This window comes from Stegostoma tigrinum, chromosome 29 (genome assembly GCF_030684315.1).
Source record: "Stegostoma tigrinum isolate sSteTig4 chromosome 29, sSteTig4.hap1, whole genome shotgun sequence".
Lineage (NCBI taxonomy): Eukaryota > Metazoa > Chordata > Chondrichthyes > Orectolobiformes > Stegostomatidae > Stegostoma > Stegostoma tigrinum.
In genome coordinates, this window is record NC_081382.1 from 36,534,258 (window position 1) to 36,552,129 (window position 17,872).

The 17,872-nt window shown below is 43.3% G+C and overlaps 2 protein-coding genes across 2 annotated transcripts in view; one reads left to right on the forward strand and one right to left on the reverse strand.

Moving 5' to 3' along the window:
- Positions 1-17,872, reverse strand: part of cfap157 (cilia and flagella associated protein 157) — a 71,036-nt gene that overhangs the window by 11,994 nt on the left and 41,170 nt on the right. The window lies entirely within an intron of this gene.
- Positions 2,632-17,155, forward strand: ptrh1 (peptidyl-tRNA hydrolase 1 homolog). Its single transcript, XM_048558552.1, has 5 exons — positions 2,632-2,775; positions 4,462-4,681; positions 8,776-8,878; positions 13,279-13,324; positions 16,904-17,155. Exons 1-5 carry the CDS (start codon positions 2,632-2,634, stop codon positions 17,153-17,155), a joined length of 765 nt encoding a protein of 254 aa, XP_048414509.1.

Below are 17,872 nucleotides of genomic sequence, written 5' to 3' on the forward strand. Positions count from 1 at the left end.
GATAAATTCAAACAAAGCAGAGTAAAATACTATCTGACAATCTGTTGTCACAAACTCATAACACAACAGTGCAGAGATAACGGGAGCTGCAGATGCTGGCGAATCCAAGATAACAAAGTGTGGAGCTGGATGAACACAGCAGCATCTAAGGAGCACAAAAGCTGACGTTTCGGGCCAAAATGTCAGCTTTTGTGCTTGGGTTGCTGTGTTCATCCAGCTCCACACTTTGTTATTACACAACAGTGCAGGTCATGTTAACACATCACACACACATCACATGATTTCATTATGACCAACATGATTTACCCTCAGCTTCCTTCAGCCATATGGTCATTAGGACACAGAGCAATGGTCCTTCAGTCATTAAGGTCACAATGGTGGGTGGAATTCGCTAACACTATAATGTACAGCCTTTTCAACCGAGCTTCCCACAAAGGCTACTCTTTCATTGTATCAAAACTCATACAAATGTATGGTTTAGGAGCAAAGGTGGACCACTTGGCTGCTCCAGCCTGCTCTTTCATTTGATCAGATCATTAGATTATCATCAATCCCCGTTAATGTTTGATTCATCTGCCTGAAATCCATCCAACGGCCCTCAACCCCACTGGCTTCTGCATGGCTGTCAGAAAACCTTGCAAGGTTCTGTCAAATTGAGTTTGACGTAACAATCGTGTGAAAGGACATTAAAGTCATGACTTATTTGGTACAGAGTTCCAAAGTCATACAACCCTCAGAGAAAATAAACCTTCTCCCCACCTCTGTCCTGGAAGGGTAACATTTAGTTTTTAAACCATGCCCCCCAAATTCATGACTCACTCACAACGGGAAACATTTCTTTCCCCATTCACCTGGTCAGGGCCCTTCAGCGCCCTTGAAAAGTTGACCTATTCAGAGATAATCTGACACATTGTTAGAGAGGGTGGGAGCTTTAACCCAGGCTTCCTGGTTCAGGGGTAGGGACACTGCCACAAGAGCCCCATCTAATAGGATGAACTCTCTAAATCATAAAAAACAGACCCAATGGCTCCCCAGTGCCAATTTCTCATGGATGAAGAAGGCCCAAGATAGGATGGCCACAAAGAACTAGACTGCAAACTAAAGTTGGAAAAAGGGAAAGAGATGCAAAGACAGACTATGATTGACTCTTACGTGCCCCTGAAATATGGCTGAGCAAGTCTCTCAGTCAAGGGCAATTGGGGATGGGCAACAAATGTTCATTTAACAACCAGAACACAGGACTAAGAAGGTGACCTGAAACTTGTACAAGCTGCTTGTTCAGTCCTCATTTGGACTACTCTGTACAGTTCTGGGTGACGCACTATAGGAAGGATGGAATCACACTGGAGAGAGTGCAGAAGTGATTTACAAGAACGGTTCCAGGGATGAGAAACTTCGGAATGAGGGTAAGATTGAAGAGGACAAAAGACTGAGAGTAGATGGATGTCTTCAAAATCATGAGTGGGCTGGACAGAGCAGATAGAGAGAAGCTGGTCATCCTCATTAAAGAAAAAGCAACAAGTCATTGGTTTGACATGCTGTGCACATGATTCAAAGGTGATGTGAGGAAAACTGCTTTCACCCCGTGAGTAGGTAGGGTCTGGACATGTGGTGGTGGCTGGTTCAATTAAGGCATTCAAGAGAGACACTGGATGACTATTTGGCGAGCAGGGATATGGGGAAAAAGGCAGAAGATGGGCACTGGGGTAACAGGACTGGTCCAGGCATGAGCATCAGAGGCTGAGGGGTGACCTTACAGAGGTTTAAAAAATCATGGGTAGGGTGAACAGCAAAGGTCTTTTCTCCCCAGAGTAGAGGAGTGCAAAACTAGAGGGGCATAGGTTTGAGGTGAGAGGAGAAAGATTTAAAAGGGACCTGAGGGGTAACTTTTTCACGCACAGGGTGGTGCGTGTATGGAATGAGCTGCCAGAGGAAGTGGTGGAGGCTGGGACAATTACAGCATTTAAAAGGCACCTGGAAGAATACATGAACAGTATCAGAGATAATGGGAACTGCAGATGCTGGAGAATCCGAGATAACAAAGTGTGGAGCTGGATGAGCACAGCAGGCCAAGCAGCATCTTAGGAGCACAAAAGCTTTTGTGCTCCTGAGATGCTGCTTGGCCTGCTGTGTTCATCCAGCTCCACACTTTTGTTATCTCGGATACATGAACAGGAAGGGTTTAAGAGGGATATGGGCCAAATGCTGGCAAATGGGACCAAATTAGTTGAGGATATCTGGTCGGCACGGACGAGTTGGGCCGAAGGGTCTGTTTCCGTGCTGTACAGCTCTGTGACCTCTATGACTAACGAGCGAAGTTGTAAAATAAATTCGCGCGGATTGAAATATTTTCCTGCAATTGAATCTCCATCCTGTGTCAGGGGAAGTGCTCCAGCCTGGCTGAGCGTCAAGGCTGCAGGGTAATGTTGTCTATGTCGTTACTGTGCACCTTTGCTACGTTTCAAGGCAGCAAATAAGATGCTGCAGTTTTAATTGCAACTCGGGGTGGGGGGTGGGGTAGCGTTGGAGGAGTTAAACCCGTGCAGTTTTCTCTGGGGTGCATTGCTCAGACCCAGTTGGTGTGTGAAGCGTGGCCACCCGAGCCCCAAGAGCGGGAGATGCGCCGAGGCAATGTCCGGCTACAGTAAGCTGACGGATCGGAAGCAGAGTGTGGGAGCGCTGCAACGAGCTGTCTCCACCTGCCCGTGTCTGCGCCGCTTGTGCGGGCTGCACGACATGGAACCACCGCCCCCTTCTGGTCTGCACAGGGTCATGGTGCGGTGCTACTCTCTTACTCAGGGGCTATCCACCCTGGCCAGGACTAATCCCGCTGGGACTAGTGGGGGGAAGAGGCATTTAACCCAGAGCAAATACTCTTTTGCTGGAGGGGGAGTGAGGGTGCAAGTAGGTGAGATTGTATTTGGAAGGACAGAGATACAAGAGGCAATTATTTACACTTTAGGGATCACTCCAAATCTGGGACATCACTGGACTCGGGGATATTTACAGAGGCATGACCAGATTCTGTGGGTATTTACATCAAAGATCACTGGGCTCTGGGGCTATTTACACAGGCATGACTGGATTCTGGGGGTATTTAGATAGGCATATTGGACTCTATAGGTACTTATATCAAAGATCACTGGATTTGGGGGGTATTTACACAGACATGACTGGGCTCTGGGGGTATTTACACAGACATGACTGGGCTCTAGGGGTATTCACACAGACACGACTGGGCTCTGGGGGTATTCACACAGACACGACTGGGCTCTGGGGGTATTTACACAGACATGACTGGATTCTGGGTATTTACACAAACATGACTGGGCTCGGGGGTATTTAGACAGGCATCACTGTGGGTTTCACCGGATTTGGTCTGTTTCAGGAGCACTGGTCTCTGGGGAAATCAGAGGTGGCTGGCTTCCAGGGGCATTTGTACTCTGGGGTCATTGACACTGGGGATCAATCCTAGATACTAGGAACACAAATAAACAATTCTGACAGAGGTACAGAGTAACATTGATCTGAACTGACAGCTATTACAGCATCATGCTGCTTACTGTCAACTGCAGGGGTCTCTTGCTTATTTGACCGAACTACATCAACATCTTTCAACACCTTTCTCCCCCATGTACTTATCTAACATTCCCTTAAACAAGAGTTCTATATTCTAACTGCACAAGTTAAGGAAGGAGTCATATGTGCTAATTTACTAAGCAGTATTTCCTGTAGATCATCTGTTGTCCATTTCACCTTTGAAAGTTACAGTTTATTCTTTGGGCTCACTGACAAACTCTGCCGGTGAACTTCCAAATGTGAAGGAGGCACCAGTATCACAGGTTCTGAGGGCACGCGTTTGAGGCATGTCCAGCATTATAAATCCGTGGTACACCAACCAGAGAAAAGAGCTAAAGAGCTGGGTATTAGCAACTGGAATAAAGTACCGAGACAACAGGGTGTACAGCTGGATGAACACAACAGGCCAAGCAGCATCAGAGGCAGGTTCTTTACTCAGAGAGTGGTAAGGGCGTGGAATGCCCTGCCTGCCAATGTAGTTAACTCAGCCACATTAGGGGCATTTAAAAAGTCCTTGGATAAGCATATAGGTAATGATGGGAAAGTGTTGGGGGAGAGGCTTAGATTAGTTCACAGGTCGGCGCAACATCGAGGGCCGAAGGGTCTGCGCTGTATTGTTCTATGTTCTAGAGGAGCAGGAAAGATGACATTTCGGGCTTGGACCCTTCATTATTTTTCTGACAAAGTGTCTAGGCCCAAAACGTCAGCCTTCCTGCTCCTCTGGTGCTGCTTGGCCTGCTGTGTTCATCCAGCTCTACACCTTGTTATCTCGGATTCTCCAGCATCTGCAGTTCCTATTATCTCAGAATACAGTACTGTTTGTGTTTTGTTGGACATATTGCCCAAGTTATTTTAGTTTCATTACAGTTTAGTTTCTTTCAGATGGTTGGTCTGGGCAACTATCAAATACAAACCAGTCGCTGCAGTGTGGGGATGACAGCTATCAACATCATGGCAACCAAGCTCAATGTGGACCATAAGTGGCATTTCGACAGAAGATTATGTGGGAAGGTGACAATCGCAACACGTGGACAACATCAGATCATCCTGCTGAAACCACAGCAGTTAATGAAAATGAATGGAATTAGTGTCAGTCTCGCAGGCAAGTCATTCTCTGTTTCACTGTTGCTCTGAGTACGAACAGGACCAAACCCACTAAAAACAGAAAGTGTTGGTGAATCTCACATCTGTATATGTGGAGAAAGAAACAGAGTGAACATTTCGAGTTCCAGTGACCCTTTAACACTGAAGAAATTCTAAAGTAGAGTCACTGGAGTCGAAACTGTATCTCTCTCAACAGATGCTGCTAAACCTGCTGAGTTTCCCTGGCACTTCCTGTTTTTTTTTTGTTTCAGATTTCATTCTCTTGTTTTAGCTTAGGTCAGAACCCAAATTGATTTCAATCGGAATCGTCGTGTGGGGTATGAAATGAGTCCAAGGAAATAGACTTGCTTGGTAATGGACAAACAATTCCATTCACTGTCATTTCAAGTGGCATTCCAGAGAAAAGCAAGAGGCTACTGCTGGAGATCAAACAGTTTCAGGCAAAGTGGATGCACACAGCAGGCCAAGCAGCATCAGAGGAGCAGGAAAGCTGACACTTCGGGCCTAGACCTTTCTTCAGAAATGGGGGAGGGGAAGGGGATTCTGAAATAAATAGGGAGAGAGGGGGAGGTGGATCGAAGGTGGATAGAGAGCCACTGTGGTCTTTCCAGCGTCTGCAGTTCCTACTATCTCTGAAACAATTTTAACCCCATTGCGAAGCCTCTTCTGAGGATGCCTACCTTGAAGAAGTCACCCTCCTCCCTCCAGAAAGACCTCAGGTGGATCTCTATCCATCTTCTATCCGCCTCCCTATTTATTTCAGAATCCCCTTCTCCTTCCCCATTTCTGAAGAAAGGTCTAGACCCAAAGCGTCAGCCTTCCTGCTGCTCTGCTGCTGCTTGACCTGATGTGTTCATCCAGTCCTGCACCTTGTTAGCTCAGTTTCAGGAGAAGTTTTTTTTTTCAAATGCAGGAGCATATAGCAGTGTTGTGCTTCTCCTTCTAAACTGGACCATCCTGTGGTCTCAAAGGGATCACGTTCACCCCTATCCTCACTTGATGTCTGAATAGGCTATCACTGGGTGATAATGGAGAGTAGGAATTCCACGTTGATTTCTTTCTGTCTGTCTCCATTGGACCCAGAAGCTGATTCAAACTGTTCTTCCTCTGCCGTACTGATGTCAGGCTTGTACCTGGGATGACTCAGTATTGCAGCCATATTTATCCCACTGAGTTATCAGCAAAGTTCTCGCTTCATTGCTTTCGATATGGACACAATGTTCTCTGTCCCTGAACAGCACAAGGTGATATCGCCTTTTCTAGTCATTATGCATTTTCAGAAAAGACCAAAATATAAGGACGTGTATTAGTAATTTTAAGTACAACTGAACTAATGTCCATTGGTGGAATTTCTACATGTGTCATATGCATTAGTCAGATGTCAGCTCTGGATCACTCATAGCACTGTAACCTCTCAGCCAGAGATTATGGGTATAGACCGGAAGTCCTAATCTAGGATGTACTTCAATGTAGTACTGAGGTAACATTCCATTGACAAAGGTGCATTTTAAGCTGTGATTGCCCGACATTGCATATTTTGGTTTTAATTTTTCTCCTATTAATCTTGTTCCTTAATAAACTCAATTTATAGCTTTTAGCCTGAGATCCACAGTCTGTTGGAGCATTATAGTTAGCAGTGAATGAGCATAGAATGTAATCCCATACCGTCATCATCATGTCAATGATTAGTGACTTTGTGGACCTTCTCAGTTATGCTCCATCTCAAGTAGCTTGTGAAAAAGAGCATGCTTCTCATTCAGAGAAAGAGGGGTCCCCTGTTTCATTGGCCACAATCAAATTGATCAGGACAAAGCACAAGTCATTATAACATCCAAAAACCAGGTAGGCAGGGACCAGCGTGGAGTCAGATCGATTAAAGCGGGGAACACATGAAGAATTAGATGATCAGGCTACGGTGAGATGCAAGCATTGCTCTCAACATTTTAGCAGTTGCCCCTGGCGCATAATATCTTGATAGACCGCTGATTGGCAATTATTTTGATCAAAGGATAAATACAGTTACAGATAAATACTGTGCCAATAAGAGATGTCTGTTTGACATTTGAGATCAAGTGACACAATTTTCAGGGTATTTGCATTGACTGAAGCTACACAGTATGGTGGCTCAAACATAGTGACACACTGCAGGATTTCTTAGGGACCGAGGCAGCATTGGCTTTTGAATACATCACCAGAAGACTCGTGGAGCCTGCAGATTCCTCCTTACTAACATGTGAGGCCTAGTGCCAAAGCTTTGAGATATATCTTAGACTAGTCAAGCAAAGGCCTGACAGGGTCATGACATTCATAGTGTCATACCTTAACAGTCAATGTGCCAAACTCTACCAAAACTTTTCCCAGACATGTTTTGTCTCACTGTCAGGACAGACCCAGCAGAGGCGACAGCACAATGAGAAACAGTTGGGAGGGAGTTGCTCTGTGAGTCCCCAGTGTTGACTCCAGACACAATGAAGTCTCATGGATTCAAGTTAGACATGGGCAAGGATATCTTTTGCTGATAACCATGTACCATCCTCCCTTGGGCTCCCATTGACCAGGTACAGGACTGGACTCCCATCTCAATACAATTATAAAGAGCAGGTCAGAGGCTTGGAACTCTGCAGTGAGTAACTCATCTCCTGACTCCGCAAAACCTGCCCACCATCTACAAAGCACAAGTCAGGAATGTGATGGAATACTCCCCACTTGCCAGGATGAGTGCTGCTCCAACAATACTCAAAAAGCTTTACATCATCCAGAACAAAGCAACCCGCTTGATTGACACCACAGTCACAAGCATCCAATCTCTCCACCATCGATGCTTAGCAGCAGCAGTGTGTACCATTTACAAGATGCACAGCAGAAGTTCACCCAATATCCTCAGAAAGCACCTTCCAAACCCACAAGCTCTACCATCTAGAACGACAAGGATAGCAGATACATGGGGACACCAGTTCCCCTCTAAGCCGCTCACCATCCTGGCTTGGAAATAAGTCGCCAATCCTTCAGTGCCACTGGGTCAAAATCCTGAAATTCCCTGCTTAACAGCATTGTGGAGACACCTACATCAAACAGAGCAGTTCAAGAAGGCAGCACACCATCATCTTCTCAAGGGCAATCAGGGATGGGCAATAAATACTGGCCCAGCAAGTGACACTTACATCATTTAAATGAATCATATAAAAAGATTCTAGTAGAGGGTGACCGATTTATGGAACCAATGGTGGAGGAGGAGGCCACTCTCCACTCCTGTGCTTCTGCCCTACTGCTGCTGCTGTGCCTGGCTACATGTCTTAACCAGACAGAGGAGCACACCTCACCAATGACCAAGCAGTCCGTTTCTCCTGGTGGCTCAGTAGAGAAGTAGTGCAGCATTTATTTTGGGTGGCACCCTTGGAGATTGGCCACAATAAAATGTTGCTTGACTCTTGATGGTGTTGTTAGGTAAAGTTATTCTCGAGGTGTCTGGATGTGTACCACAGGTTCTCTTCACTGCTTCAGCAGCAGCGATCATGAAATATTAAGTATCCCTTTAAATGGCACTTGCAATCAATTCAAACATGTTAATTCCCGAGTAGCTGGTTGCTGATAGGAGAGGATGTTAACTAAAGGCGTGGCAACCAAAATGCCATGCAGTTTCCTTAATAAGCACCAAAAGGCATTTTCAGTGGAAATTACCTCTTAAATAATACTAGTTTCTTACACTGAATGTGAGCAAAAGTGGTGTTTCAGCTCAAGATTCCACCTAAGAGTACTGGGCACATTTTGTGCCCTCAGGTCTTCCACGACGCAGTTTGTTACAAACTCACATACAGCTATGAAAGTAGTTGGAAGCGAATTTATACTTTATACTTTACAAGATCATTCCTAAGATGCACAGGTTAGGTGCCATTGGCCATGCTAAAAAGTATTCAAGGATTTGCAGGTTAGGTGGGTTAGCCATAGTAACAAAACATCAGATGGGGTTACAGGGATGGGGGTGGGATGCTGTTTGGAGTCAGTGCAGTCTCAACAGACAGAATGACCTCATTCTGCACTGTAGGCATTCTGTAATTCTATGGTTCTAAAGTAATGTTTTCTTTCTGTCCTAAGCCAACATTTATCAAGTAGCACCGGAAGAAATTTTCTTGTTTCACGACCAAATATATATACCTCTGGGTAAATATATTATCACAAATGAAGGACAATCTGCAAGGTATGTTGCTTTAATTGCTTACTGGCAATACAAAGTTTAATTGATCGCTTTGCCACAAAAGTTTAGGTACATTGGGTCAGTTCGTTAACAGGAATGGCTTCTGCTTGAGCTTCCCCAGGGTTTCGTGCCCAGCTTGTCGCTTTTTCCTCATCTGTATTTTGTCTCCTGGTGATCAGTATCTACAGTCAGCTTCTGCTGGCAAGATACTGTTGTACCTTACCACCTTTTTCCTCACTGTTTCTGTGCTATCAGATCATGGATGAGCCAGATTTTCCACCAATTGAACATTCAGGCTTTGTCACATAAATGTACACTGTTGACATGTCCTCCATTCTTCTGCCTGGCTGCTGAAAGGCTGAACCTGCTTCATGAAATTCCAAAGAACACAGAACAAAGAACAACACAGCACGGGAACAGGACCTTCGGCCCTCAAAGTCTGCGCTGGGACACATTTTGCCCCTTCATACTAAAACTGTCTTTATTTACAGGATCCATATGCCTTTATTCCCATCCTACTCATGTATTTGTCCAGGTGCTTCTTGAATGCTGCCTCTTGTGTCTGCTTCCACCACCTCCTCAGGCATCACGTTCCGGTCACTCACCACCCTTTGTGTGGAAAACCTGCCTTGTACATCTCTTTTAAACTTCCACCTTCGCACCTGGAACCTGTGTCCCCTAGTAGCTGACCCCTCCACCTTGGGAAAATCCTCATATTTTCCACTCTAATCATGCCATTCACAATCTTATAAACTTGTATCAGATTATCCCTTAACCTCCTGCATTCCAGAGAAAACAAACCCAGACCATCCAACCTTTCTTCATAGCTAAAATCCCCCGTACCTAACTAAAGTCTTGTAAAGATGCAGCATAACTAGTCTCTTCTCACACTCAATGACCATTCCAATGAAGGGAAGCATGCCATAAGCACTTTTTACTACCTTATCTACCCCCACTGCCACCTTCAATGATCTTTGGACCCCACACCCAGATCCCTCTGCATATCACGGCTCCTAAGGGTTCTGCTGTATAATTTCCACCCGTACTTGACCTTCCAAAACGCATCACCTCATATTTGTCCCAGATCAAATTCCATCTGCTATTTTGCTGCCCATGCCTCCAACTGGTCTATGTCCTGTTGTATCCTCTGACAGTCCTCCTCAATGTGCGCAACTCCATCAATCTTTGTATCATCCGCAAAGTTACAAATTAGACCAGCTACAGTTTCCTCCAAATCATTGATGTAGGTCACTAACAACAGTGGTCCCAGCATCAGTGATCCCTGTTGAACATCACTTGTCACAGCCCTCCATTACGAAAAGCATCCTTCCACTGCTAGTCCATGTAGACAACATCAACCACTTTCCCTTCAATCATCTTTGTCATCTCCTCAAAAAGCTCGGTCAAGTTAGAGAGGCAGGACCTCCCCTACACAAAACAATGCTGTCTATAGTAAATAAGTACATTTGGATCTAAAAGTGTATAGATCTTGTCCCTGAGTATCTTTTCCATTTCATTTCCTACCACCGATGTGATACTTACAGGCCTGTAATTTCCAGGATTATCCCTGCTACCCTCCTTAAACAATGGGACAACACTGGCTATTCTCCAGTCCTCTGGGACTTCACCTGTGGCCAATGAGGATTCTGTGGCCAAACTTAATGCTGATCTTGAGACCCCATATCCTAATTATCAAGGAAGGAACCTGATACATACACCATTTCATACTTTCTTCCCATCAGTGCCAAACCCTTACGTGTACTTTTCTATTGATATTCATTGATGGGATGAGTGCATTGCTGGCTAGGCCAGCATCCATGGCTCATCTGTAATTGCCCGGAGAACAATTAAGTGTCAAACATATTGTTGTGGGTGTGGAGTCACATGTAGCCCAGACCAGGTAAGGATGGCAGTTTCCTTCCCTAAAGTACATTAGTGAACCAGATGGGTTTTTTTTTCCTGACAATCGACAATGGATTCCCGGTCATCGTTAGACTCTTAATTCCACATTTTTATTGAATTCAAATTCCACCATCTGCCATGCCAGGAATCAAACCCAAGTCCTCAGAAAATTACTCGGGTCTCTGGATTAACAGCCCAGTGATAATACCACTGGTCTATCACCTCCCCATAAGCTACAATTTAAATAGACTTAATTTGAACCTTCATCCTGAGGTACAAATCCCTCCCCAAGTTTTTCCCTGCTATTTATTCTGGAATCTTCTCTAACATTATGTCCCTTTCCAGTACTCTGACTCCGTCCCCCTACATGTCTTATTCCTCCAGGCCACCCGCTTTCGGCTCACTCATTCCTGCTGTCTGGAACACCTTCACTGAGGATCTTTCCGCCTCACTTCTCCCACCTTTAAAAGACCTCATCAGACACATCTCTTTCACTTTAACTTCCCCAGTCATATCTTTTAACTGACCCACAAAAGTTGTGTCATCCTTTTGTTTGAAATGTTATAACATTGTGAGAGGTCTGTCTCTCTGCTAAACATGCTGTGTTAAAATGCAGACTATAGTTATTAAATTCACAAGTGAAAATATTGTTTTATGTACTGGAAAGCAAACTGCAGATATCTGGGTTGGTGCTGAGTGAGTGGAATTGTAATTAGCCACAGCTTCCTGGTTAAAGCAAAGGAAATTCTCAGCCAAAGATGTCCACTCCTGATCAAGAAGGGCAGGACTAGGCTCAACGATGTCCCGTGGTAAAACAGCCTAAAACTCAGTTGTAAGGATCCACCTGGTGATGACTGCTTGAGTCTAAAGAGCTGCTACTAAGTTTGCAAAAAAGCGTGGTTTAAAGAGAGGACACAGCATAGCACATAGGAGCAGGAAGCAGTGATTTAGGTTCTTAAACCTGTTCTAAAATCTAATCCCAGATACCCACTTTTGCTCAAACCGCATAATACGTTTGGACGATAAGCATCTCAGATTCAGAACTAGCGTCTGTTATCTTTTTATGGAAACGAAGTTTCACAGTAAAAGAATAGAGACAACACATAGCTAGTTAAAACACAAAAGCACCATCAGATGGCATTCTGGGATAGTAGGAATTGCAGATGCTGGAGAATCTGAGATAACAAGGTGTAGAGCTGGAGGAATACAGCAGGCCCAGCAGCATCAGAGGAGCAGGAAAGCTGACATTTCGGGCTAGATCCTTCTTCAGAAAATGGCAGATGGCATTCTGGGTTTGGGCTCACATACAGAATAGCAAAGTTGGTGAGGTACTAAGTACAGGTCACTGCCACTCAGCATGTTCTGATGACAGTTGAAGGAATATTTTCTCAAAGTGAGAATTCAAATATCACTAGTAAAGAGTATTAAAATAAAAGGCTCGCATTTATATAGCACCTTCCAGAGCTACCAGACACCAAGATCTCCTTATATCAGCTCTTCACATCCAAAGATGTTGCAACGTAGGAATTACAGCATCCAGTTTGGAAACAGCAAACTTTCACAAGCAGCAATATGATAATGATCAGATAATCTATTTCTTGTGACACTAATTGAGGGATAAACATCAGTCAGGACAGGAGATAATCTCTCTGCCCTTTTGCACTTGAAATGGGAGATAGGGTCGTGGTTTAACATTGCTTTGGAAAGGTAGTGCAGTATTCTCTCAGAGATAGTAAGAACTGCAGGTGCTGGAGTCAGAGATAACACAGCTTGGAACTGGAGGAACACAGCAGGCCAGGCAGCATCAGTGGAGCAGGAAAGTTGACATTTTGTGTTGGGACCTTCTTCAGAAACCTGAGTGTTTCCTCCAAGTGTCAGCTTTGATATTTGTCCTCAAGTCTTAGGGTAGGATTTGAACCTACAGCCTGTAGTAGTAGAGGTGTGAGGTCATCCACTGAGCCACACTTGCCAACTGGTCCATGAAATTTACACAAGAAAATAGAGGCAGCTTGGGAGTTCCAAACCAGTTAGTGAGCAGTGTGAAAGGTAAAGTCACCATGGTCTGAGAGGACTGCTCTCTCATTAGAGAGAGATGGCTGCTACTTCCTAGTGTGTCAACAGCCACGCTCCAAAACAACGTCTTGACCTTTCTGTAAAGCTGCAAGACATGTAGAACTTTGTGTTCCAATCCAAGGAGTTCCCACAGATTGTGAAAAATAAATTATATGACCAACAGTTACAATAAATAGCTTAATTTTAAAAGGATCACTTTATATGCTGCATAAGAATCGAGCTTCTTGACTCCTCACACCATTTCCTTGCCTTCCATTTTTGGAGTGCAAGAAAAGCAAGTAAAAACTAGTTGATAAATGTCCCCAAAAAGACAGGTCATGGGAAAGCATAAGGACACACTTGCAGATCTGCTGCTGGTTGAGGTCTCACATCTGCTGGATCGTTCTAATTGTAACAATGTTCTAAATGAACATATGCTTTTCTCCCAGGGAACACAGTGGAGTAATTTCCTGCATAAACAAAATGAAAAGTGATGTAAGTATCTAAGTGGCAGGAAAATGGTCAAAATTCTGTTAGGTGTAATTGAATCTCAGTAGTCCTTTCATGAGCATGATTATCTGATGACCAGACTTGGCACCTTTTAGAAAGTGCCAAGAATAGACATAAAGCAGTAGGTTCACATAAACATAGCAACACATTGAACATAAGACCATAAGAACTAGGAGCAGGAGTAGACCATCTGGCCCTTTGAGCCCACTCCGCCATTCAATAAGATCATGGCTGATCTTTTTGTGGTCTCAGTTCCGCTTACCCGCCCGCACACCATAACCCTTAATTTCTTTACTATTCAAAAATGTATCTGTTTTAGCTTCAAAAACATTCAATGAAGAAGCCTCAACTGCTTCACTGGGCAGGAAATTCCACAGATTCATAACACTTTGGGTGAAGAAGTTGCTCTTCAACTCTGTCCTAAATCTGGCTGCCCTAATTCTGAGGCTGTGTCCTCTTGTTCTAATTCATCCACAGGTGGAAACAACCTCCCTGCTTCTATCTTATCTATTCCCTGCATAATTTTGTATGTTTTGATAAGATCCACCCTCATTCTTCTAAATGCCAATGAATATAATCCCAGTCTATTCAGCCTCTCCTCATAAGTCAACCCTCTGAACTTGGGAATCAACCTAGTGAATCTCCTGTGCAACCCCTCCAGTAGCAGTACATCCTTTCTCAAGTAAGGAGACCAAAGCTATATGCTGTACTCCAGGTGTGGCCTCACCAGCACCCCATACAGCTGCAACATAACCTCCCTGCTTTTTAAACTCAATCCCTCTAGAAATGAAGGACAAAATTCCATTTTCCTCCTTAATTACCTGTTGTACCTGCAAACCAACCTTCTGTGATTCATGCACAAGGACACCCAGGTCCCTCTGCACAGCAGCATGCTGCAATTTTTTACCGTTCAAGTAATGGTCCTTTTTGCTGTTATTCCTGCCAAAATGGATGACTTCACATTTATCAACATTGAATTCCATCTGCTAGACTTTTGCCTGCTCACTTAAACTATCTATATCTCTCTGCAAACTTTCACAGTCCTCTGCACACTTTGCTCTACAGCTCATCTTAGTATCATCCACAAACTTTAACACATTATACGTGGTCCCCAAATTCAAATGATCTATGTAAATTATAAACAATTACAGTTCTAGCACTGATCCCTGAGGCACACCACTAGTCACTGTTCGCCAACCTGAAAAGCACTCATTTATCCCCACTCTTTGCTTCCTGTCAGTTAACCAACTCTTGACCTATGCCAATACATTGCCTGCAACTCTGTTCACTTTTATCTTATGCAGCAGCCTTTTGTGCGGCACCTTGTCAAATGTCTTTTGGAAATCCAGATACGCCACATCTACTTGGTCCCCAATGCCCACCACACTCATAATGTCTTCATAAAATTACAGTAAATTAGTTAAGCATGACCTGCCTTTCACAACAGCATGTGCAAGTGGACCAATTTCACATCTACACAGTACAGCTCTGTATTCTCTTAGTCGGGTGCCTTTTCAAACCCAACTTATTTCAAGTTAATTTCGAAAGATGGTATAATAATCTACCTGTATCTTTTAAGATTACACCACATTTCTTGCATGCAAGTAGTCCAATCAAACAATGGAAACTAGATATTTTTAAATATCATAACCATTTTACCATGTGGTCTTTCCCAAATTCAGACTGATTCATAAGAAAATGACAGTTTATCCAAAACAAGATAAATGACTTCTGAAACAAAAATGAAAATTATGATTTTCTCACCATTGAGTATATATTTTGATTAATTCTTTTCCACACTGTTGACATTAAATTGAATCTGCCACCCGTTTGCCCACATTTGAAATTGATCTGGTTCTGTAATTACATTTATATTTATTTTATGGTTCATTTTATAAGGTGCATTTCTTGGCTTGTCTGGTTCATCCAAGCCACAAGAGACGGAGATAGGCCAAAGAAATATTTGGCAAACACATCGGGACTCATGTTCTAATCCTGTTTATACAGCAGTTTAGCACAGCACAAATAAGTATGTCAGTTTTCTTCTTTCAAGGAGAGATGGCTATATCTTCAGCATGTCATGTTTGTTGTTACCTATCCATAGAGTCATACAACATGGAAACAGACCCTTTGGTCCAACTCTTCCATGCCGACCAAGCTTCCCAAACTAAAGGAAGGATCACTGTACCTGAAATGTTAACTCTGATTTTTCTCTTCACAGATGCTGCCTGAGATTTTCCAGCAACTTCTATTTAAGTTTCCCAAACTAAATTGGTCCCATTTGTCTCCTGAAGGCTGTGGGTATAATGACATTGACCAGGCATATTGAGGGTTAAATTTGCAGTGGCATTACAGTTAGCAGAGAATATCACAGAATGATAACTATCCGTACTTCCAAGACCAATGTTCATCTGTCAGTCGACATCTGTGGGATCTTACTGTGCGCATGCTGCTTGCTGCACATGATCCACCACAACTATGACCATCCTCCCGGAAGTACTTCATTTTGAAGTGTGGAGGTACCGGTGTTGAACAGGAGTGGACATAGTCAGAAGTCGCACAACGCCAGGTTATAATCCAACAGGTTTATTTGAAAACACAAGCTTTCGGAGCGCTGCTCCTTCGTCAGATGATAAAGCTTATGATTTCAAATAAACCTGTTGGACCACAACCCGGTACCGTGCGACCACTGACTTCAGTTTGAGACAGCACAAAGATGTGAAGGGTGCTATGGAAATGCAAGATCTGCTTTTCACTTTCAGAGCAGTCAGAAAGGGGTGTGCCACCACTAACTTGGTGGGGGTAGAGGGGGAGGGACAGTTTACCATCTTGTAGTCTATGCTGTGACTTTTTACAATGAATCAGATGGGGAAATGCAAAGGGGTAAGGACAAATACTGTATGAAGAGAATGCTGATTGGTTGGCAAGTGGATGGCAACCTTCCACCAATCAGCACACTGGTCTCATCGCATAACGTGGGTCCCCTTTAGTCATGGGAGCAACATGGAAAGCTTCAACAAAACGTATCATTTTTCAGCAATTCTCAAGTTCTATACTATCGAACTAATATTTAATCTTATTTATTCCTTAAATTCTTTTCAATGGTGCCTCTGCACAAAAAAAAATTAAACTTGAAAAAGAGTTTCACTTATAATTCACCCAGACACCAACCTGGTCAACCATCTTTGGCCAGGTGCAAAATAAATCTCCCCCTTTCCCCTTGCTTACGACGGCACATCACAGTTCCAAACTCAAAAGGACAACACTGTCAATGTATTGTTTTGTACATAGGTATTTTTTGGATCAGTTGTTACAGGTGGTGAATTACAGGCAGCTTTCAACCCATAGTGTGAACTCCTATCCTGTACAAATGGACAGGAGAGCTCAACCATTTAGTTTAGTTATGTGTGCAGGCTATGGAATTGAAAAGCTAATGTTACCCACAATAACTGGTCATTCCTTAACCAGTTGCTGTCTTAGTCGGCTGCCACTTCAAGTCCGACTTATTTCGAATTAATTGCAAAAATTCTTCTATTGTGTAATAATCTACTTGTATCTTTTAAGATTATGCCACGTTTGATGATTGGCATTGGCCCTCCCCCACACAGATCAAAGCGTGGGACACTCCATCACATACTGGGACGTTTCAGCAAAGTCCAACAACACAAAGTGATGCAAGTGCTGGAGCAGTGCACTAATTATTTGCTGGAAGATTTGGATAAGGTTTGGAAGCCAGAGGTAGATAAGGAGTCAGGGAAAATAGCCAGCTATGTACCAAATGAAGGAAAGCTGTCAACTGATGGAGAAAGCAGTTGATGTAAATATTAAGCATCATTGAGTGGTAAGGAATGAAAAAGAACAAATAAAAGCAAGGATTGCCCTCTGTTTCACTTTAATTGTTTGGTGGTGCGTAAGTTCCTAAAGATCTGCCATTTTCAGTAACCTTTCAAGTTTGTCTGGAAATGGCCAAAACCACCTTCAAAATTTAACCTGGTAAATGAGTTTGTGAATTTACAATCTTCTTCCTTTGCCTGAAATTGATAATATCTATTAGTGTCGGTGCTTTGTATGTGTCACTATACTTTCGACATAAACAGAGCTAGTGAAAGACTATTCATCCTGTTATCACTGAGACAGGAAGAATGTACTGTTTCCCTCCAGTCCTGCAACTCCCACTGTTCATGACATAAATTTAAATGTTTACACAGTTAGTCATTTATACATTTTATCTATGTTTCGTTTAGAATGAAAAGAACCATAAACCAGGTTTCTTTAATTAAAAAAACTTGATTTATTGTAAAACAAAAACATGTTCAATGAAAATGCCAAACTGGTTAACACACACAGCTCATAAAAAGAAAGCATAAATAATTATGCCTTATAAATACCCTACCATACAATAAAACAGATTACTCTGCAGAGATTAGCACTGAAAACAAAAACACTTCTGGCCAGTAACTGTTAGTTTTTCATGGCAAAATAGAATAAGGCATGGATGTTCAGATGCTATCAGTATGGCATTCCAGCCTGTGT